This window comes from Topomyia yanbarensis, chromosome 3 (genome assembly GCF_030247195.1).
Source record: "Topomyia yanbarensis strain Yona2022 chromosome 3, ASM3024719v1, whole genome shotgun sequence".
In the NCBI taxonomy this organism is placed as follows: domain Eukaryota; kingdom Metazoa; phylum Arthropoda; class Insecta; order Diptera; family Culicidae; genus Topomyia; species Topomyia yanbarensis.
In genome coordinates this window covers 107620979-107644720 of record NC_080672.1, presented here as the reverse complement: position 1 = coordinate 107644720, position 23742 = coordinate 107620979, and the positions used below count along the sequence as shown (strand labels likewise).

At 40.2% G+C, this 23742-nt stretch overlaps 1 protein-coding gene across 12 annotated transcripts in view; it reads right to left on the bottom strand.

Moving 5' to 3' along the window:
* Positions 1-23742, bottom strand: part of LOC131692619 (trehalase-like) — a 146568-nt gene that overhangs the window by 3336 nt on the left and 119490 nt on the right. For 10 of the 12 annotated variants that reach the window (XR_009306032.1, XR_009306034.1, XR_009306026.1 and 7 more), the window contains 6 exons: positions 16254-16605; positions 16060-16191; positions 15025-15996; positions 14509-14632; positions 13053-13252; positions 12770-12977 (listed from right to left, as the gene is read on the bottom strand). Coding sequence is in view for 2 of the 12 variants with exons in the window: in XM_058979777.1 (XP_058835760.1) it covers positions 13054-13151; positions 14509-14632; positions 15025-15996; positions 16060-16191; positions 16254-16605 (1678 nt within the window). In the remaining 10 variants the exon portion in view is untranslated. Of the gene's footprint in view, positions 1-12769; positions 12978-13052; positions 13253-14508; positions 14633-15024; positions 15997-16059; positions 16192-16253; positions 16606-23742 lie in introns of those variants that run through there. The other 2 variants (XM_058979777.1, XM_058979776.1) reach the window with 2 other exon arrangements.

Genomic DNA, 23742 nt, shown 5'->3' with positions numbered 1-23742 from the left:
ATATATTTTGATTAGAAATGACGCTTAGAATCATATTCTGCTATAAAAAGTTTTGCAGGTTAATTGGTTTGAAATTTACAAACATGTAGAAAATTATCGTTAGAAAATCATCATGCAATCACATTCGAAATATTGCACTGAAAAAATGTGTCATTTTTCACAAAAACTTTTGTTTTTGTGAAAAATGACACATTTTTTCAGTGCATATTTTTTCCTACAGAAGTATTCATTCTCTGTAACTCGTTCTCAGGTAGTTTTGTTATATTAAATACGGCATTAAAACATTTCTTTTTCAAAAATACAACATATAGAAACTTTCACGCCCTTTTAAAAAAATGTTCTTGAGTCAAAATAATCTTATTGACTGTCGGTGGCTACTTTTCTGGGGCACTTCCGGAACAGTCTATGATGGTCAATATGGTCAACGAGACTTCGGTTGACCGTTAGTGACATAGAACTGCAAATACAAGTTATTTGACAGACATTTTTACCTATTTTGAATTCATCGCAATATCGGTTTGAATCGGAATTTTCTATGTGACCGCACGCCACAACCCGTAACTCCGGAACCTTAAGCCGGATCGAAATGAAATTTAATAGCAGTTTATGGGGGAGAGTGAGGACACTTGATCCTTGGGGATATTTGATTCCCTGGCCATATCTCATAATCTATACATCAAAATTTACCACAATTCAAAAAGAAAATGAAATATTTGGTCGTTTATGATGTTTTTAAAACAAATCTAACGCATGTCGTTTGGTTTGGAAAAGTTGTGCAATATTTTAGAAAATATGTGTTGATATCCATCTCGAAGATCTTTTTTCAAATTTTTTAAACGGTTGTCTGATATCAGCGAACTAAATACATATGAATATTTTCAAGGAGAATTACTTTCTAAGGACTTTTGTCTAGTAAAAAACGTTTTTCGAATAAAAAGTTTTCACAATACATACAAAAAAATAAATTTTGTTCACCTCATACAATAGGTATCCCTGCAACACTGGGTACACTTGATCCCTATCATTAGCTCTCTCAAACACTTACGAAATGTGTAGAAATAGAAAAACATCATTTTCATAAAGTATCTGGCTCTATTAATTGATCTAAAATGTTTTTTCCGTGAACAAATTATGGTATAAGTTACTGAAGTTTGGAGAAGCCAGTTAAACAGCACTGATTTACCGCAAATGCTTTTCTTGACTTTCTACTGTGATTAAAGTTTGTCGTGCATCTAAAAAGATAGTCTAATTAATTAATTTGTCAGGACAGATGATTAGCTGAACATTCATGTCTATTAGTCATAGTGTGCTTTGTTTGCAGGGGATCAAGTTACCACACGTTTTTACAAAAACCTCGTTTTGACATGATTTTCAAAATTGTTTATATTACTGACAGGGCATAGTATTCGGATTTACATATTAGTCATAGCTCTAACAATTTAAATTGACTACAAAATGGCGAGTTTTTCAATTGAAATTATTATTTCATTAAAAAGTTATGAGAAAAAAAAACAAAAGTGGGATCAAGTGTACCCACTCTCCCCTATAGTTGTAAAAGCTTTCATTTGAGACTAAGTTTGGTCCACTCGGCTAGCCACCTCCGAGAAACCGATGTGATAATTATTTTAACTTTAGATACTCCCGTAGGGCCTTTCGGAACTGTCGATGGTGGCCAATAACTTCGAATGACTGTTAGTGTCATATAACTACAAATCCAAGCAGTTGTGGTGACATTTTTGAAAAATGTTCATCGCTGTACCCGTGGAAACCGCGATTTTCTGCGTGATCGTACTCATCATCCTGTAATTCAGGAACTAGAAGTCTGATCTACACAAAACTCAATAGCAGCCGATGCAAACGTTGTTTCTTTCATTAGTGACTGTTTTTGTGAAAATCCGTTCAGAAAAATCCGCGAAACCGTTGTGGACAAATTATAATAAGACTTTCTATGTAACCGTTCTCTTCAACTCGTAACTCTGGAACCAGAGGTCTGATCAAAATGGAATTCAATAGAAGCCGATGGGAATAATATACCTTTCATTTGAATATTAGTTTGTAAAAATCGGTTCAACCATCTCAGAGAAACCGATATGGTCATTTTGTTAATATTTCGGCACATACACACATACAGACATACACTCATACATACATACATCGGCTTAACGAGGGGGGGGGGGCTGAACCTACTGCGAGTTGTGAAGTCTTGCTAGGATAAGGTAGAGTTTTGATTGAGCTCTGCTAAATCTTTAAAAAACCATAATTCCGAAAGCAACTCCGACGAAGTGAGTCCGTTCCGCTTCTGCTAGGATCCCCGACGAAACCCTGGTAGGTCTTTGGATACGTTCAAAACTCATCACCATTTAGTTGGTGGTACTAGGTTCGGTTGGAGCATTCCCGGCTTACGTCGATCCAGCTCTGAACACTACTCCCCATGAAGGATACTGTCCACCTTATCAAGACCTCACTGCTCGTATAGATAACCATGGAATCACAAGAGGCGACTACGGACAACAAGTGGAGATAGCGGCCCGGAATTGGGACCCACCAGCATAGAGACATCCAAAAAAAAAATTGAGATTGGAGAGGCAAGCGGGGCAAAGGCGGACGCGATTGCGTTTGCCAGGACGGATACGCTGCAGAGATCACCAGTTACGCCACCGGTAGCCACAACGAGCGCCAGCAGCGGCTTGGCACATGCTGAGCTACGAGGAAGCCAACGTGAGATGGGGTTACTGAAGCGAGTGTTCACCCCGAGATCAAGTAGCGACACCACCCAGAATGACTTACAGCGTAGGGGAATTGTGGGTAAAACCGACACCCCACAACTTTTCGTAGAAATCAAATTTTTATTCATTTCATAATGACACATTATTATTAGTACGTTTATGTAGAGCATTTGAAGAAAAATTGGATTTACGTTGGTGCGTCAAATATCATAAAAAAACAAAACATACGATAGCAGCGTTCATGCTCGTCTGGATGTTAAATTTCATTGGTAGATTTTAAGGTTTTAACCGAACAAAAGCTTTTCAAATCACCACATTTTTCAGTACCTATTATTATCGGCCATTCCTATGATCAACTAGGTGCATTGAAGACGAGTTTGAGAAATTCAATATTTTTAATCGCTTTTATAAAAAAAATGTGCGCTGTTGGGGTAAAACCGACACCCTATGATTAGGGTAAAACCGACACGCTGTTAAGCTTGTTGTGTATACTTGCGATTCATTGCAAAATGCTGGCGATCTTTGTGACACTTCAATTAGCCTATTGGAACACTATAGTATTAGCAGAAATACACAGAAATACTTTTATTGTATTTATTTCTTGTGAGTCACTTTAAAAATCAAAAATTGGAATTTTTGCTTATCTGATTCTATTGAAGTTTTTGCTATTTCTGCAAAAAGCTCATCAAAACGAATTTCTAGTGTTCTCTTGGTTTGTCATAGACGAACTTTATCATAATGAGACAATGATCTTATGTATACCCTAATAAATCGTTGATAATCAGAGTCCGAAAAATCAAATCTGAAAAAGATAGTTTTGCTAAGAAGTGTGTGTGTCACTTATAAGTGAATGAATCCAATTAGCAGAACGTAGAACGCTTGCAAATCTTCTCGTACGAAATAAAATAATACTGAAGGTTGCAATGATGTTCGCAAGGATTATTTGGAAATACCCATATCAAGAAATAATCCTATAGCATAAAATACTCTTATTTATAGTACTACGATTTCGAATTTTCTTCCCCTCACTACATGATGAAGCAATAAAAAGCACATATTTGCATCATACATACTCACACTTTATTAATCACGCATATAGCCCATTTTTAATAAAGATAAAGAATTTAAAAATGTGGAGAGAAAATAAATTAAAGGGGGAATAGATCTTACCCCTACGGGGTGTCGGTTTTACCCGTAGTGCCTACAAAAAGTCACTTTGTTTTCCAAGTTTTTCAACCAATAATTTTTAATGAAATTAATTTTTTGAAGCGCTAAAAAAATTAAGTCTTGTTAAGTTTTTTCTGAAGAAGAATTCTGCATAAAAATTATAATTTTATTGGTTTTGTGGCAACTTAGAAAAAGTGTTAAGCTTAAAGTGTTGGTTTTAACCATTATTCCCGTACATGACGGAGCTGAGGAAAAAGTTCAACGAGGTCTGTGAATTCGCGAAGGACAAGCACAATGTGCACACCATGGTGAAGTAGCTAGTGACGAGTATCAAACCGGCTGTAACAGCTACTGGACGCGAGCAGACGGTGCTCTTGATGAGAACTGAATCAGTCGACAAACGGAAACAAAAGGAACCAAAGAAGAAGGAACAAGAGAATAAAGAGAAACGTAACCCTTCTCGGGAGAGGTACAAGGGCGATGCACTGATCATTGAAGCGAACGATACGACGTCCTACACCGCTCTTCTCAAGACTGTAAGAGAGGACCCTGAGTTGAAGGAGCTGGAAGAGAACGTCGTTAAAACGAGACGCACTCAGAAAGGCGAGATGATCTTCGAGCTGAAGAAGGATCCTTCCGTCAAGAGCTCGACCTACCGCGAGCTCATTGCTAAATCCTTGGACAGCGAAGCGAACGTGAGAGTTCTGTAGCAGGAAGCCGTAGTCGAACGCAAGGGTCTAAACGAGATAACGACCGTGGAAGAACTGAAGGCTGCACTGATAAAGCAGTGCAAACTGAACATACCGGCGACTATCAGGATTTGGAAATCGTACGGAGGAACTCAAACGGCGTCGAATCGACAACCAGTGGTCGTTGCCAACAAACTGGCGGAGACCGGCAAGATAAAATTCGGATGGACGGTGTACTCGTTGAGAGTCGTTCCTCGAGTAACCAAACGGATGGAGCGATGCTTCAGGTGCTTGGACCTTGGGCATCAGGCGTGGAATTGCAAGGGTCCGGACAGGTCTGCACTGTGTAGAAAATGCAGAGGAAAGTTTGCACGTTGCTAGAGACTGCACGAAGCAACCAAGGTGCATGATCTGCAAACTGGAGGACGGAAACGATCACACGACGGGCGGATTCAAATGCCCTACGTATGCAAAGGCGAAGGCAGGCCAATGATGATGGAGATAACTCAGCTTAATCTCAATCATTGTGTCATTGCACAGCAACTGTTGTGGCAGTCAACAACAGAAACGAAGTGCGACGTTGCAATTATTGCAAAGCCGTATCGTGTCCCTCCCGATGACGGTAACTGGGTGGTGGCGGCAGAGATGGCGGCAATCCAAGTGATGGGCGGTTTCCTTGTCCAAGAGCTGGTGGATAGCACACACGAAAGCTTCGTGATCACCAGGATCAACGGCGTATTCGTGTGTAGCTGTTATGCCCCTCCACGGTGGACAGCAGAGCAGTACAACCAGATGTTGGACGCATTTACCGACTCGTTAGTCGGGCGAACGCCGGTTGTTATAGGAGGAAATTGCAACGCTTGAGCCGTGGAGTGCGGTGCCACCGCGGTGGCAGGCTGACTAACGCAAAAGGTTACAGCCTATTGGAAGCACTCGCGAAGCTGGACGTAAATCTGTGCAACAATGGTTCCGCTAGCACATTTCGTAAAGACGGCCGGGAATCTATCATCGACGTAATATTCTGCAGCACTTCGCTGATGGATAACATGAATTAGCGAGTTAGTGAGCAGTACACACATAGTGACCACCAAGCGATCCACTACACCATTGGTCGGCGAAATCGTATGATAACACCGAGAGTGAGGACTGGCGAGCGGAAGTGGAAAGTAAAGGACTTCGACAAGGCCCTTTTTGTGGAAGCACTTCGTGCTGAAAGCATCGTTCCAATTCCGAGTGCCGATGAGCTGGCGGAAACAGTAGCGAGGGCATGTGATGTAACAATGCCTAGGAAAATGGACCCGAAAAACTACCGGCGGCCGGCGTACTGATGGTACGAAAGGCTCAACATCCTCCGGGTTGCCAGCTTAATAACCAGAAGGTGCGTTCAGAGAACAAGATCTAATGCAGTCAGAGAAGAGTGTAAGATAACATTCCGGGCAGCCAGAACCATTTTTGAACGCGAGATAGTACTAAGCAAGTCCATCTGCTACAAGGAGCTGTGCAGAGAAGTAGACGCCAATCCCTGGGGCAATGCTTACCGTGTCGTTATGGCCAGCACCAAGCGTCCAATGACGCCAGGGGAAATATTGTGGCAAAGGGCTGAAAGCGAAGAAAGCTCCCGATCCAGATGGTTTTCCAAACGTGGCACTGAAGACTGCGATCCTGGCGTTTCCGAACATGTTCAAGATAGTCATACAGAAATGCCTGGACGATGACTTTTATTTATTGATTTATTTATTTATTTATTTATTTATTTATTTATTTATTTATTTATTTATTTATTTATTTATTTATTTATTTATTTATTTATTTATTTATTTGTTTATTTATTTATTTATTTATTTATTTATTTATTTATTTATTTATTTATTTATTTATTTATTTATCGCACACATCAACAGGCCGCACTCGGCCCCAATGATGGAAACTTAAACTAAGTACATCTAAAAAACTGCAGGAATCGCTTTCTTAAAGGTATCCGAGACAAATGAAAGTCGAACAGGTGCGACACACGATTGAAGAGGCGTTGTAGTCCCGTGATAGCAGCATTAGCTGTTTGAATAGTTCGTCGAAACGGCACTCTCAGAAGAACGTTTCCGCGTAACGTTCTGGACCTTGCTTGGATGTTGACTCGCTCTAGTAAATCTGGGGAATCGATGCATCCTGAGAAAAGATCAGAGATGAATAAGGCTCTTGCAGTTTCTCTACGACGCTGAAGGGTATCGAGCTGTATGAGTTGACACCGACTCTCGTAGCTTGGTAGACGGACAGGATCGCGCCAAGACAGGCGTCGAAGAGCATACCGTATAAATTTTCGTTGAACGCCTTCAATTCGACCGCTGCTGTTCATGTAATTCGGGTTCCAGACTGCCGAACAATACTCCAGCGTGAAGCGCACTAAAGAGCAGTAGAGGCTTTTGAGACAATAAATGTCTGTGAAGGATTTAGCCGTACGGAAAATGAAGCCCAGGCTGCGCGATGCTTTACCAACAACATACGAAATGTGATTCTTAAATGTAAGTTTCGAATCTAACAGCACTCCAAGATCCTTAACGCAGCTCACCCGGGAAACAAGAGCTCCAGACAAGTTATATTCAAACTTAATGGGATCTTTTTTTCTGGAGAACGATATCGCTAGCTGCAACATCAATCTGCTGCGAAGACAGTGTCTCACTGACGAACACACTCGCAAATTTAGAGGCGAACAATTTGCATATGGCTTGTAAATCATAACCACCATTCAAAAACATTGTAGAAGGCAAGCCGGTTTCTTTCCGCTGCTCATTGACGTATCTCCAAAACGATTTAGGATCCGACTTAAGCTTACGTTGCATTTTTCGTAGATAGTTTGAAAAACAAAAACTGTTCAGTTTTTTAAAATCCTCATTGAGCCTTACATAATAAGCTCTCAGTGACAAGGTACGGCGTTTGGTAAACTTTCGTAATGCTGCTCTTTTTGCAGTTTTTAGCTGAAGCAGCTCGGCTGTCTGCCAGGGAGATTGATCACTTCGTTGATTACACTTTGGGACATGACGATCGATAAGGTTATATGGCCGAACGTTTCAGCGGCGGAGTTCACATCATCCTTGCTTAGCACAGAATCCCAGTTAATGCTTTGTAAAATATTCAGAATGCTGCTATAGTCGGCCCGCTTGTAATTGTAACACACGGTGGGCGCGTGGCTCGAAAAGTTCATAGGCGGTACGTCCTGGAGTGTAAGATGTAGAGGCGGATGGTGGCGAACATACTTTACTAGCGGGGCGAGGGCGGTGGAAATATGCGGCGATTGATCTCTGGCATTAACGAAGCATAGATCTAAAATCCGGTCGTTCTCGTTCGTTGTGCTGTTAATCTGCAGAAGTGTAGCCGTACTATAGCCATCCAGAAGAGTAATGCTGTCAGGATGAAAAACAGATTCATCTGGGTCGGGTTGTAGAAATCCGTTATGAACGGAATGCTACTTTATTGTAGAAAGATTGAAATCGCCGAGAATCATGATTTCGTCAGTGGGTTGCGCCATCGCAGCAACAGAAGTCAATGATTCAGAATGAGAATCAACTAGTGCAGAGTCGCGAATTTTATCGGGAGGGAAATAAACCACACATATATATAATGTTCGATTTCCCAATTTTATCGCTGCCCATACTTGTTCGATGCTGCTCCAAGCATTATTTGTTATATGTCGAACTTTTAATCCACGACGCACAGCGAGCAAAACACCGCCTTCGGAGGATTTGTGGCTGTTGAGAGGGCTCCGATCACATCTGAGAACTTCGTAGTCAGAGCAAATCACCTGGCTGGAAAGAGTCTGCTCATTTAGCCATGTTTCTGTCAATGCGATAATGTCGTAACAGCACTCCCAGGTAGCTAGGCGATAGGTATTTGCACAGGAATTCATGCCACCCACATTTTGATAGTATAAGTGGATGCGCGACGATTTTAGGCACGGAAGGCTGACCGGCACTCCTTGATTCCTTCGTCTGGAATGCACACCGGGGCGACTGGAATGACTGCTAACAGCAGAAGGCGCGGGTGAACTGCATGAATTGGTAGCACCCGTGATGGAAGTTGGAGTGCTCCTCAGGAGGTTTCCAGCTGACGGCTGACAGTTTATTAATTGACAGTCGGAAGCATTCGAACTAGAACAAACAGTTCCATCAGGAAAAACGGTTGATTCATCAATATTAATTTTAAAATACTTGCCAAAGAGGGCAATTTGGAATTCCCCCTCTCCATTCCCAGACACAGAGCCGGGACGACTGAAGATACTGCTCACTGCAAGAGGCACGACTGTGCTGGGATGATTGGGGGATTCCATATTGCTTTGTACGGTGCGTCCCGGTTGCCGTTGATCAACAGGCGAATTGTCGGTACGTAGTCTAAAATAACTGCTATTTGGGATGGATTTATCCCAGTCGAGGTGTTTTCCGAAACCCCTGCTTCCCGTCATTAGTACGTTCTTGCCGAAAGTCGATGACCTCGCGGAAATACATCCCATCCGGCCAGGTTTCGGCATTGAGGGCCATTTGGCGAAATTGAGGGTCAACACCAATTTTGAAAGAAATGAAATTAAGCCCGCTCAAATTTGCGTCTTTTTTTCACTAACTTCTTCACTTCGACCAGATCGTCCGTTGAAAGGCGCTCCTTAACCATAGCACCAACCTCAGCTTCGGAAACGGTGGTAGCAATTCGCGACAAATAAATCCAGCATTTACTAGTAGCGGGTTGAACAGTAATTGTGGGTACCTTTGCTACATCACCCTTTTTCTTGCCACACGTTGGACTGGGGACATCGGATTTAGAAAGAAATTTATCATCCTCCGTCTCGCGAGCACGTTTGGCTCCAGATCTTTTTGGAACGGGCCATGATATGGGAGTTGCAGGCAATGTCGTTGCGGATTCCACTGATTTTCTGGTTTTCTCCATTTCAGCCTTTAATGCAGCGCTTGAAATTTTATGTGTGTCGGTCAGCAAACGGAACGCTTCGCTCAATGCTGTAAAAGCTGCATTCACTGCGGAGGATTTCATCACATCCACACAGCTGTCGCAAAACCAGAATATATTCGCTGAGTTGTTAATCATGTCCAATTTTGGACGAGTGAGCGTTGAACACGATAGATGCATGATTCTGTCGCAGAATTCTTGGCATTTCAGCTGATTCAAAGTGGTTACAGGCTCGGAGCACTGCAGGCAGATCGAATCCATTGCGAGAATCGCCAACTGGTAGGCAACAGTAGCTACTTCGCGAATAAGCTTTTCCGATATGCATCCACGGTTTCACCACAAGTATTCTATCACTACCGACGACACTTTGGGAGAACAAAATGTTTGTCAATTGTCACCGCACGACCAAGAATCACAAATTATGAGTCAATTGATCAATAACTGCAGCTTAGGCGAGGGCACAAACTCTATTCCATTTGAAAAATCACTGAATATACACAAAAAAACGATCCAAAAAACGCGAACGAAAATAAACAAACTGATTCACAACAGTGTTACCAGAATTCTTTTTTTCCCGGATAGATAGAAGATCCAAAAGCTGGTGTTGCTGCCGAAACCAGGGACACAACCAGGAGATCCAGCATCGTATCGGCTAATATGCCTGCTGGATAATCGTGGTAATCTCCTGGAAAGGGGCATCCTCAATAGGCTGACGACCTGTGCTGAAAGATCGCAGAGGCACCTGGGTGTGATGGTCGACGATCGGTTAAATTACAACAGCTATGTCGACTATGTATGTAAGAAGGCTGCAAAGACAACTAACGCATTGGCAAGGATCATGCCGAATCACGGAGGAACAAGAGGAAGCACGAGACGTCTCCTGGCGGGTGTCTCATCTTGAATACTGAGGTATGGCTTACCGGCTTGGGCTGCTCCGCTGAACTCTAAGCGGAACCGGACGAAGTTGACAAGCACGTTTCTCCAAACGGCTATTCGTGTCGCGAGTGCGTACAGAACGATATCGTCGGAAGCGGTATGCGTAATTGCCGGGATGATTCTCATCTGCATCACTCTGGCTGAGGACGTGGAATGCTACCAGCGGAGAAATGCACGTAATGCAAGGAGACTGGTCCGAGCGGAATCGTTGGCTAAGTGGCAGCAAGAGTGGGACAATGCGGAGCAAGGAAGGTGGATTCACCGACTCATCCAAAATGTGTCTGCTTGGGTGAATAGGAAGCATGGAGAGGTAAGCTTCCATTTGCAGGGCCGGCGTTACACTTTTAGCACGAGTGGATAGTAAGCATAGAGTGAGGGTAATAGAATACGGATTTGTCTCATTTTCGCAATACACACGCTTGCATTACATTTACATTAAATCACTTGCAGTGTGTTTGTGCAAATTAAGTTATCGTGCATCGATATTTTCAAATGATTGCCCGAGATACATACGTGGCAGATTTCAAATTTATGAATATGTCCAAAAATTCGAGCGGGTAATTACCCACTCGATTATTTTCGAGTGGGTAGTACTACCCATACTACCCACGCTATCCACGGCCCTGTCCATTTGACGCAGTTTTTGTCCGAGCACGGATGCTTGCATCGGTTTGGACATGCTTCGTCACCTCTTTGTACGGAGTGTGAGAACGTGTAAGAGACACCGGAACACGTGGTCTTTGAATGTCCTAGGTTCGAAGAAGTTCGTAGGAGTATTCCTGGTGTGACAGTTACCAATATCGTCGAAGAGAAGTGCGGCGACGAGCATATTTGGGACGCTGTCAATAGAGGGGTTACGAGTATACGCTCCGAGCTGCTGAGGAAATGGTGAAGTGGCCAACAACGTAGCGTCGTTGGCTAGAAAGCCACCGTGAAAACACAAATCGGTTTTCGGGAGAAATTCCGTCGTCGGGGAACTCTCCGTTGAGGAGTACGCGACGTAGCACCAGGGCTCGGACGTCGGGGCGCCAGTGAACCGCACGTCAAGTTTCACTGGAATCGCCGGACTGACCTCGACACCAAATCTGTGCTTCGATCAAAAAACTCTTTTTACCATCGGTAATGACTAAAACAGGAAAAAATCTGTGAAAATCTGTGATAAATTTCCAAAAAATCTGTTATAAATAACAATATTTCCAAAAATCTGTGAAATTTTCCACAAAATGCCAAAAATCTGTCATCTGTAAAAAAGAATCTGTGATCAAAAATTGTGAAAAAAAATCTGTGACATTACAGAAAAATCTGTGAATATAGTAACCCTGCTCGACACCCGGGTAGCTTGTTAGTAGGCTAGATCCACCGTCGGAGATTAGAGCGAGTAGACCACGTCGAATAGCTAGCAGTGGGTCGGTGGGACGTCAGTAAACTGGATGCTACGCTCCACCCTGAATTGCTGAACAGACCTTAGCACCTACTCCACAGCCGAGGATTAGATCGAGTAGATCGGGACGAAACGGGGAGCTAAATGGCTCACGGAAACGAATATCGGTATCGAGAGAAATCTACCGCCGGGGTATTCACAGTAAGGTAGATTCGCCGCCGTGAACTATCCGACTAACTATAGCGTGACAAAAATTCCGCTGCCAGGGAACTCTCAGTCGGAGTAGGGTAGTTCACCGGCGGATAAAATCCGAGTAGATCGGGACGAAGCGGGGAGCTAAATGGCTCAAGGATGCGGGTATCGGTATCGGGAGAAATTCTTCCGTCGGGGAACTATCGGTCGGAGTAGGATGAATTCACCGTCGAGGATTATCCAAGTAGATCGTGATAAGGCCGGGAGCTGAATGATTCACGGACACATGAGCTAAATGGCTCAAAGAATCATCACTTAAACGGCTCAAGGGGACGAGAGCTAAACGGCCGCGAAATGGATGGAAAAAGAAGCAAGAGAAGAGTCGAGAGGTGAAACAAAGCTTAAAAGTCGAGCCATTTCATGAACCGCGGAGCCATTTGAGCTTTTGCTTTAAGAAATTTTTTTTTATTTTGTGGGTATTGCAAATTATGACCTCTTGTAACATATGAGTGTGGGAAATATATGTTAGAAGGTGACGTAGTATTTTTTTTATTGAAAAAAAATTAAAAGATGATTTTTGACTTTCTAGGAAAATGAGATATAAAAACGTTTAGTGAGCGTGGGAAGGATGAGGCATCAATTTTCTATTTTGGGGCTTAAAATTTTTCTCGGTCATAGCTCGATCGTACGACAACTGACGTTATTAAATGAATGAGGTACTGAAAACATTTCAATTATTAGTAAAAAAATACTTTATTAGGAATGTATGTTGTGTTTCATGTACTCTTTCCTGCATTAATACCATGCATAGACAGTCAAATTTTAGATCACGTTTTAGTAAATACGGATGTTTGCGAGGGTTGATTGGCGTTAGTTTGTACGATGTTCGGTTCTGGGCGTTGATCAACGGGTTTCAATCAATTCGGAATCAGCGAATTATTTCTGCAATTAACAAATTAGAAGTTGGTTCATTTAGTTGCTTTCCTACGTCTAGTACATTGAAAACAATTAACTCACCTTACCCAACTATGCCAACCAAAAAGGCCACTATCGTTGCCACGATACCCGTGTTTAGCGAAAAGGACACCAGGGCACCGGCGTTGTTTTTGTTGTCATCTGTTGTGTTTTGGGAAATTCAAACAGTTTAGTGATATTTAGAATGTAAATTACCGTGTTCATTAAATGATCGGACGAAACGTTGGGCGGGTGGGAACGGTCTGTAAATAATGAACAAAATGCTTAGAGATGGTTTATGTTGATGACAATTAGCCTACAACTTACGTGAACATGCGAAAAAAACTTCAGTGCGAGTACTGTCAAACAATCGTTGGCGTTGAAAATGCGGTACAAAAAGAATGAGTAAAAAGCGACCGGAATGAGTAAGGACCAACAGAAAACCACACGTATGGAGTATACATTTTGGACAATTTCCTTCACCATAGTTATATGTAATTTACACACATTAGTTGTTGTCTCAATGGCTTGCTATTAAAATCATAGTTTATTGAATCATGCTTGCACTAATGTTGGTTTATTTACTTAATTGTTACACACTCATCTCTAAAACATCTTAAATAGCTTATCGCGCTATCAATTCGATTAGAGAAAATGGTTTTCTAAACTACGTTCAACTCGTCTATCACATGCTGGCTGTTTTGAATAGGCACGATCATTCATTGTATCATTTTATGCTAGAAATTAATAAATATGCAAATACATGGAAACGCTCTCACGTTGACACTAATCCACCTAAAAAATGAAACAATGTTTCTCCATTTTTGAAAGATTTGAAATTGGTTTACCAATAAAAGTAGTTTACATAGGTATTTTCCGTACTAAATAGACCTAAAATAAAGAAATTGTGCCTAACTGGAACTAAAATAGCTCTCGATAAAACAATTCTGTAATAAATATGCATAAAATATATAAAAAACAGATTTTCCTCAATCTATAATCCTACACGTTACTGGAAGCCTTTATCTAGTAATACAAATGTTATTTTTAACTGCTGTAGTGTTTCTGTCATTTAAAAATTGTTGGTAGTTTTTCTTTTCGTTTTTGTTGGTTTTGTTTGTTGGTGATTAGTAGTAACGTACGGCTGTTTCATGTGGTACCGATTCATGCAGTTTACATGTATTTTGATTTGTACAATTGTTTCGTTTGGTTCCTGTTTTTATCCTCAAAATTAAAATAGATCTTTTATGTTCGAGTTGAATGAAATAGCACGAATACATTCAAAAATAAATAGACAAAAGAGAAATGGTAAATTGAACTGATTGGATAGAATTTAAACAGATTGTGAGAGAATGGGTTTAAACAAACACACTGTACAGTTTTGGTAAATTGTTGCATCGTGGTGGTGGTGGTAAAACGAGCAAAAAAGTTAGAAAGTTTATGGTGGTGGGTGTTGTGGTTTTTTTGGTGAGTTTTGGGAAAAAAAACATCATCGAGGTATCAGTTTAATCGATCGAACCTGTCGTAAGCCGGTCGCCATATTTGTTCATCAAATCCATCACGGCACCATTGGACCAACCGAAACCGGTCTGGACTTCGTATTCGCCGCCGCCTCCATGTCCGCCTAGCTCCTCTGCGTTGTACTGGAATGAAACGGATGAGTATGTAATGAGAAAATGTTTAGGACATACAGACGTTACATTTTTTGTCAAACGTGGGCTCAGAATGTTTCTTGAGCAGGGAATGTGTTTACAAGTAATTTGCAAACACCACAAACCCCCAGAAAAGACCCTAATTATAATTCGTGCCAAATTCCATAACCCTCAAAACGCCATAAAACGGTCTCAATATCCTATAAAAACACTAAAATATAGTTTTTATATGAGATTAACGGACCATGGTGATGGTGTTTCTATGGTTTGGACCATTTCCAACACCCATGTCAAACATCTTGCATATGTTGGTTGCCATTTGCCACGCAAGGACTTAAAAAGCAAAAGCAAGCAGGATTTTCTTTTCACCATAATCAACTTACCTTCTCAAACATGGCCTTGGTTTCATTATACGCTATGTAGTTGCTCCGCACCCATCGCTGAGCCCACCTAAAGGCCAGTTCCTTCGTTTCCTGGCTGTTCATACCGTCCAGACCGATGATCAACATGTGCTGCATCGGTGGCCACACATTGGGAAAGTCCCACTGTTCGTTCGTGTTGGACAAGGTGTTCGGAACACCTCCCGGGTACTTGTCCAGTTCGAGTTTCTCGATGTACGCCAGAACCTTTTTCGGTAGACTCGCGTCTGTTTTGTCATAACATCCCGTCCACAGCGGAGAAAGATTGGTGGGAGTGAAGTAATGTCGGTGCTTTTTGTTGATCAAATCGTAATCCAACCAAATGCCCTCTTCTTCGTTCCATAATACTGCATCAATGGCTTTTTTAATATCATCCGCTTTCGCTTCGTACCTGTTAGCCTTCTGGAGGTCATTCTTCATTGAGTAGAATTCCGAAATGATCAAAGCGTTCCAGTAGAGAATCGCATTCAGCTCAACAGCGATAATGGATCGGCACTTCAAATCCGTCAGATTTCCAGCATTCGTTCCTTCCTTAATGAACCATCGACTGCTAAAGTCCATTCCACTTTCGGCGGCAGCCTTCAGCTCACAGTAGAAATCCTGCTTATCATCTTCCTTTTCGAATACCTGAGCACTGATCACATCCTCCCGGTAGGACTCCGGCCGAGGACCGCTAGACTTATATCCATAGGCAGCGAGCTGGTGACCGTTTACTTCAACGATGTAATTATTCATGAAGAACTCGAACTCACGTTCCAGGGTTTCGACGACATCTTCAGCAAATTTAGTGTCTTTGGTTGCATCGACGTAAGACTTGACCATACCACAGAGCAATGGCGGCTGCGATCGCATGCTGTAGTAGATACGACCGCCATTTGGAATAAAACCGTATCGCTGGATGATGGACAGGAAATTTTCCAGCATACCTCGAGTCGTCTGAAAAATAATACAAACATATCACTATTGACAATGGTTTCAGAATTTCAATTCGTTAGTTACCTTGGTCATTTCTGACAGAAGAAGTCCTTGTACGATCCAATACGAGTCCCAGTAGTAGAACTCTCTGAATCGTCCACCAGGCACTATTACCGGGTGATCAACAGGAATGATAGAGTACTGATCGGGATTAATCTGTTAAAGATAGTTAGAATATTATTATGTGAAACTTTATTAATGCGTCAAATCCTACTCACCCCAACATCGGCGATCATTTTGCGACCCAGCTGGTGCCATATACTGTTCAGGTCTTTGGCAAAGCCACGCAGCTCCGAATCCTTGATACGCTGCAGAAAGCTTGGATTCTCTACCCAATCGTCCGGGATCCATTCTTCAAATTCTGCCCCCGGCTTGTCGAACATCAATTCTACCCAGGTTTTAACGTCCTGCTTACTGGGGGAATTTTTCTTCTCCGCCATGAAGTCATTGAACGAGGCCAACGTTTCGTTGGGCGACTTTCGCATCTTCATATCGACGAAGGTTTTCGAGTCCTGGTAGATGGCCATCATCTGCACCGTATCGAGCAGCTTACCATGGCAGTAGATTTCGCTGTAATGAGAAAATTACGAAATGGGATTTAGTAAGGGCCACTGGTTTGCTAGGGAAATCCGGATGGAATGGCATACTCTGTCTGAGTACGACGATTTGTAACATTATAAATGCAATACACTTGTTTCGAATTTTGTTCGCACCAACGAAGCTTGTTCGATGGAACCGTAGCTCTCTGTATAGATTTATTGCTGGGTAATGGTTATGTGACTGTGAATCGTTTACCGTGCTACATATTATGTACTGTTGGTTGATAGGTACAGTAATTGAGTGAATAAATCAGAGGGTTTGCGAATTAATGATACCTACCGTTTCGTACGTTCTGTGATTCAGCCGTCTAGACTGGTTAGTTGAACTGAATACCACACTTTAGCAAGCCAGTGTGATAAATGTATCCATCATTTGTGGCACGCATCAGTAAGTTTTGCTCTGAACTTTTACCCATTTACCAATAATTATAGTCAGTTGAGTGAGTTCTCTGACCATATGAGGAAGTAAATCGATATCAAATAATGATTCGATTCAATAGGTGAGAGATACTCTGTTAATTCTACGATCAACAGTCCGTTAATTAATATCCAAACATGCAGGAGTGAAAAAATATTCCATCCCTTCGAAACTGATTTGTGTTTTTCTTTCTTTTCTTGTTTTATTTAAGCTGATTTGACTCTTGTTCTGAATAAGTTGACTTGAGCTTAGCGAAACTGTTCCCATTACCGTCTTCGCATATCCAGGAATGGGCGATATAAGTATCGATACGGACAGTATCGGTACGTTTCTACAAAGTATCGAGTATGTTGTATCGATGAGGGGTGTCCCACATCAAATTGCATTATGGAAAAAAGCTGTAGAAAAAACCCCTTTGGCTATTTTCTCTTAAAATTTGGGTAGAAGTAGTTCAGAGTGCATTGTTTATACTGTATTTTTATCGCTGTCAGTGTTTCAAAAATTGGAAAAAATGGCGTCACCCGAAAAGCAACGCCGCGAATTGATTTTGCGCTAGCACCTGAAAAATCCTCGACTCTCTCATCGAGACATCGGAAAACAACTCGGAATCGTACAGTCAATGATGGGTCGTGTGATTAGACGTTACTTCCGAACCCTGAGCATCGAACGGAAGGAGAAATGAAATCAGAATGAATGTTCAGGATCAGGATCACAAGCGTGTAGTGAAGGCGTTTAAGCGGAACCCCAATGCTTCAGTCACGGATTTGGTCAAAAAGTTGAATCTCTCCAAGTCTTTCGTTCAGAGAGCCAAAGACCGGGAGGGACTGCATAGGTACAAACTGCAGAGGGCTCCAAATCGTGACGAATGGCAAAATACGGTGGGAATGTCACGAGCCCGGCAACCGTACACCCAGATGCCGACGAGGCCTCTTTGTCTTATCATGAATGATGAGACTTACGTCAAGGCAGACTTCCGACAGCTTCCGGGGCTACTGTTATTTACCGCCCAGCATAAGTTTGATGTTCCGGAGGAAGTAAGGAAGCAGAAACTTTTGAAGTTTGCCATTTGGCAAGTGATCTACTCATTTGGCAAACAGAGTGCGCCGTTCGTGACTACCGGGACTGTAACCGGAGAGATCTTGCTAAAGGTGTGTCTACAGAAACGTCTGCTTCATCTGTTGAAGCAACACGAGGGCCCTACGATATTCTGGCTGGATCTAGCTTCGTGCCACCATTCAAATGTTGTCCTGGAGTGGTATGAAGCCAACGGGGTTATATTCGAGTCTAAGAGCACCACCCCCCACGCACCAGAACTAAGGCCCATCGAAAAATATTGGACAATTATGAAGTAAGCACTACGGAATTATCCCAAGGATGAAGTTTCCAAATCTGAGGAAGATATGAAGAAAAAGTGGGTTTTCGTACAGAAGAATCTGCAGCCAGATTTCATACAGAACTTAATGAGTGGAGTTAAGCGTAAGATGCGAGCATACGGTTTTGGTATAGATGTTGAATGAATTAAATATACCAAAAGTTTACTAATTGGTTACATTTTATTGTCTGTAAGTTTGAAAAGGATCGGTCCACTAGTTATTTTTCTAGAATTTAGAATTTATTCGTCAATCAATTGTAGACTACATTACACAAACATCAATTGCTATACTATACTATACTGTATACTATTCCTATGTACTATGATGTCGCAAAGAGTTGAAAAACTGTTTTAAACTCGTTTAGGGCATGGTGAGGTCAATACTTTCACAATGCTCGTTATACACAACCACCATCTGGTTTAGTGGTCCGAATTTTGCATAATCTGTACGTTGATTACCTATCGCGAGCAAATTTCTATTGCGTAACTGACGAGTAGGAGCATATAAATTTAATTTTGACAATACGTAAGATGAGTCAGTACGCTGCATGACGATATCGTTTAGAAACGAGATCATAGCATAGTCCCGACGTTCTTTCAATGTTTGAATATTTATCAACATACAACGTGTTTCGTAAGATGGAAGAGGCAATGCTGTCCATCTTAACTTGCGCAATGCATATAATAGAAACTGCTTTTGAATTGACTTAATTCTTACTTAGTGTTTTTTTATGAATGGTGACCAAACAATACTACAATATTCTAAAATAGACCGAACATATGCTACGTAAAGAGTTTTAATTGTGTAAGGATCTTGAAAGTGACATCCGAAGCGTTTTATAAAATTAAGCATATTACTACTATGAACAATTGTGTTGTAATGTTCCACAAATCTTAATTTTTTGTCTAAGATAACTTCTAAATCTCTTATTTTATCGCATTTCTGAAAGATTTGATTCCCTAATGTAATGGACATGGAGGTCGTGATTTGTTTTCTGCTAAAAGTATGAGATTACATTTTTTAACATTTAATTCCAGTAAACATTTACAACACCATGTATAAAAGATTTGTGTTTCATTATGAAAAGCATTATAGTCATAATTATTTCTAATTTCGAAAAATAGCTTCATATCATCCGCATATATGAGAATTTTAATGTTTTTTTTAAATAAGAGAGATGTCGTTGACATATAAAATGAAAAGAAGAGGTCCTAAGTGTGAACCTTGAGGAACCCTCGAAGTAACTTTAATTATATCAGATTTCATCTCATAGAATTTTACCATTTGCTGGCGATCTGTTAAATACGACTTAATCCAATTGAGCAGTCTCACCTCTATTCCCAATTTTTCAAGTTTGAAAATTAACATGGGAATGTCCAGTTTATCGAAAGCTTTGCTGAAGTCAGTGTAAAGAGCTTCTATATGATTTCCTTTATCCATGGCATTTAACGAGTAATCAACAAATTCTAAAAGGTTTGTATTAGTTAAACGGCCTTTAAGGTGAAGATATGCGGAAGCCACGTTGCTAGGCACCGACTCGCTTGTTTACATTAGGAAAAACTGATATCTGAAGTGAAAATTCAAACGCACAAATGAAAGTTTCCGAACATTTTCCTTTGGTCATCTGCACATTGGCAGAAAATTTGAAGTTTTGTTAGTAAACGAATAAAGTTTCGCGAGTGTTTTTGCAGTGGCGTGTGAAAAAAGTGCATTTGAAAAAGTGCAATGAAAACGAGAAGAAGTGTTTCGAAAAGAAACCCCAAGTGAAGAGGGGCGATATTTTCGCACAAAATAGGAGCTACAGATGGCATTCCGTCAAAAACTCGGATTGATTGTATAGGAAAATATTCTAGCTTCCTTAAGTAGCAGTTTCGTGGCACACCAGCAAGGTTAGTGTGTTGAAAAACGTATTTTTATATTTGCTCATGTCAGATACATGGTTAGGCAGGGCAGAGGGGTGTGTGTGACGCAGCAGCTATGTTGTGGCTCGCATGTAAAATGTCCTTTAAAAAATCCATGTTGTGAATTTGTTATTTTATGTTTGACTTGATTGAAAATGTTTTTATTTATGATGGAATCAAAAAGTTTGGGAAAGCAAGACAGAATGGCAATTCCACGATAATTGCGAATATCAGATTTTTTAAGCGATTTATAAATAGGTATTAAAAAATATTTTTTCCAGTCTTTTGGGAAAATACCTGATTCTAGTGACTTATTCAACAAACAGAATAAAGGTGACGTGAGCTCAGTTGCTAAATTCTTTATGAAAGCAGGTGGAATTCCATCAGGTCCTGAGCCTTTAGTGGCATCTAGATCATTGAGGCCAGACAATATATCTTGAACATTAATGTGACTGACACCAACGTCTCTTGAATAATCAGGAAGATAAGAAAAATATTCAAAGTCACGATCATTGTCTGAATAGTTAGAATAAGTTTCTTGAAAAAATGATGCGAAGAGATTACAAATATCTTTTGAAGTTTCACCCTCTTTCCCATCCAAAGACAATTTTGATGGAAAGTTGCATGAATTCAACTTAGTTATGATGCAATTAAAAAAGTTTTTTGGGCATGACTTGATCTCATTTTCAGTTTTTACATTATATAGTCCCGAAGAAATAGCCAAAGTTAGTCACGAATGTTCAGGTATTTTTCTAAATTATCCTGATTATTGTGTTTCCTTTAAATATTGTGAGCTTTTTGCTTCCGATTTTTTAAATTAATAATTTCCTAGTTGAACCACACTAGATTTTTGGATGCATGACTTTGTCGTTTTTTCGTGAGTGGAACTTCTTCCTGTATTATTTGCCATAAAATATTATAAAAGATCTCCACTGCACATTCAATGTGCTCTTGATTCTTTAAAAGGGACAGCCAATTTGCACTGCTTATTTTATATTTAATATTTAATTTTATATAATTTTCTTTCCAATAATCGAAGACGTCCTCGAAGTCACAGTTAATGGAATTATGATTCTTGTGCACAAAAATCGAGAATTCTATTGCTGTGTGAAAGGTTTCATTTTTCCATAAGGGAGAATGAGATTCATCAACACAGAAATCTTCATTAATGTTTGTTAATAGCAGATCTAAATAACGATTGTGTTGATTTTTATATGGTTTATTTGGTTGAGTCCTAGCAATGCAATTTTCTCAAACATATATTGTAATGTTTCGTTTTCACCAACGACAGGAAATAGAATGCTCTCATTTTCAGAGTCAGGAAAAAAATCTAAGTTGCGCTGATTAAAATCGCCATAAATATGAACTTTGAATTATGGAGGAAAATTAGAGATTATTTCTTCAGCTGCTTGAAAGAAAATCTTATATGTTGATTTGCAAGCTAGATCCGGTGGAAAGTACACTGAGACAAAAATGTGGATTTCATCAGCGATATGAGCTTCAAACCATACATGTTCAAATTCTTTGAATTTTGGTGAAACAATAAGATCGGAATTAAATATAGATGAAACTATGACGAGAACTCCTCCGCCTGACATTGTTTGGGTTAGTCGTAAATTACGATCATCTCTAAAAAAATTATAGTCACTACCAAAAACCTCTTTACTTTTTACATCCTCATTCCAACTTGTTTCTGTACCTAGAATTATCGAAAATGAGGAGCCTAATATATTCTTATGGATTTCGTTCATCTTTGCGGCGCTCCTCATTCTATTAAAATTTTGACAGTAAACCAAAATTTCAGTGGCTTTCGAAGAAGTTGGTTGTGATTCGTTATGCGTAAAAATATTATCTAAAACTATTGTACTGTTACCACCTGCGTCATGTTTGTCCTGGTCTGCCTCTGAGAAGTGCGTTAAAATTGGTGAAAACACGAACGTTCACAGCTAAGACAAGACGTGGCAATACCCGACCAGGAGAAAATAACTGGCCAATAATCCGAGCATACTACTTTCTGGTATCATACCAAAATCTGGTATTAATTGATTATTAATACCTCGTTGAGGTATTAAGCAGGTATTGAAGAAACATTTTTCAATACCTGCTTAATACCTCAATGAGGTATAATACTTTATTTTGGTATTATTGATGTATTCCAGTAATTTTTACAAATACCAAATCAATACCTTAGTGAATATTTTAATACAATGAATTTTGATATTGAAAGGTTGAAAAGGTTTTGTTATTATTCAGGTATTATAATAACTCGTTTCATTATCAACTAGTTATTTCTAGTACATGTCTCAGTTATTATTTCAGGTATTTTACCTCTTATGCAAGGCTACTTAATACCTTATTGTGGTGTTCAAGTATTGGGTGCAGTATACCCGAATTTAGTATTCTGAAGTTATTTTCTTCTGCTCGGGTAGGGGGGGGGGCGTTTTTGTTCCAATTTTACGTCAGAATGGTCCAGCTCCTGATTGATTGATTCTGACTTTTTGCACCATACGCAATGTTACTGCAGGGATATCGAAATGATGTTTGGCAGTGTTGCTATATTTATAGGTAAAGATTTTCATTACTTTTGACAAATAAAATTATTATCGTTAAAAAAGTCAAAATGACTATATTGAACTGAAATTGTGCGGCAAAGCGAAACAAATGATTATCATGCATTTACCGTATACGTGGTTAATAAACTTTAACAAAAATACGACAGAAACCACACTAGAATCTAAAATTATTCAGAAAATGGCTTCATCAAACCTTACTAAACACCCATGACATAGAAAATCGGTCCCTTCATCAATATAGTGGATTCAAGATATAAAATATTGTCGGCATAAAATAAATTAACAAGACTCCATTTTCATTAATAAAAATAGCAACACTGTTCAGAAGATTTCGGCAGGGTGAAAATGTGCGAAAAGAAGAATGTCGAAGGAAAAATAAGAAGCCGATTGTCACGTCTTGTCTTAGGTTCACAGGAGCAAGATGAACAATGATGTTGATTGTTATGGTGATTGTTGTTAAGACCATTGTTGTTTCGATTGTAGCTGCTGTTTTTGTTGTAGTTGCTGATTCTGTTATTGTTGTTGTTGCTGTTGTTGTTAATGCTGTTAATGGTTTTGTTTGTGTTTCCGTTGTGGTCGTTATTGTTTATGTTGTACCTGTTTCTATTGAAGTTGTTGATGGTATTATTGGACTTGTAGCTGTTGTTTTTGTTGTTGTTTCTATTTTGGTTGTAGTTATGATTATTGTTATTGTTGTACTTATTGCGGTTCCTGTTCTTATTGCACTTGCTGTCTTTGTTGTTGTAGATGTTATTGTTATTACTGTTGATATCGCTGTATTTGTACCCTGTTTTCTTCTCGATTTTTTTACTCTTTGCTGCTTTACCTTTCTCTTTTTCTTGT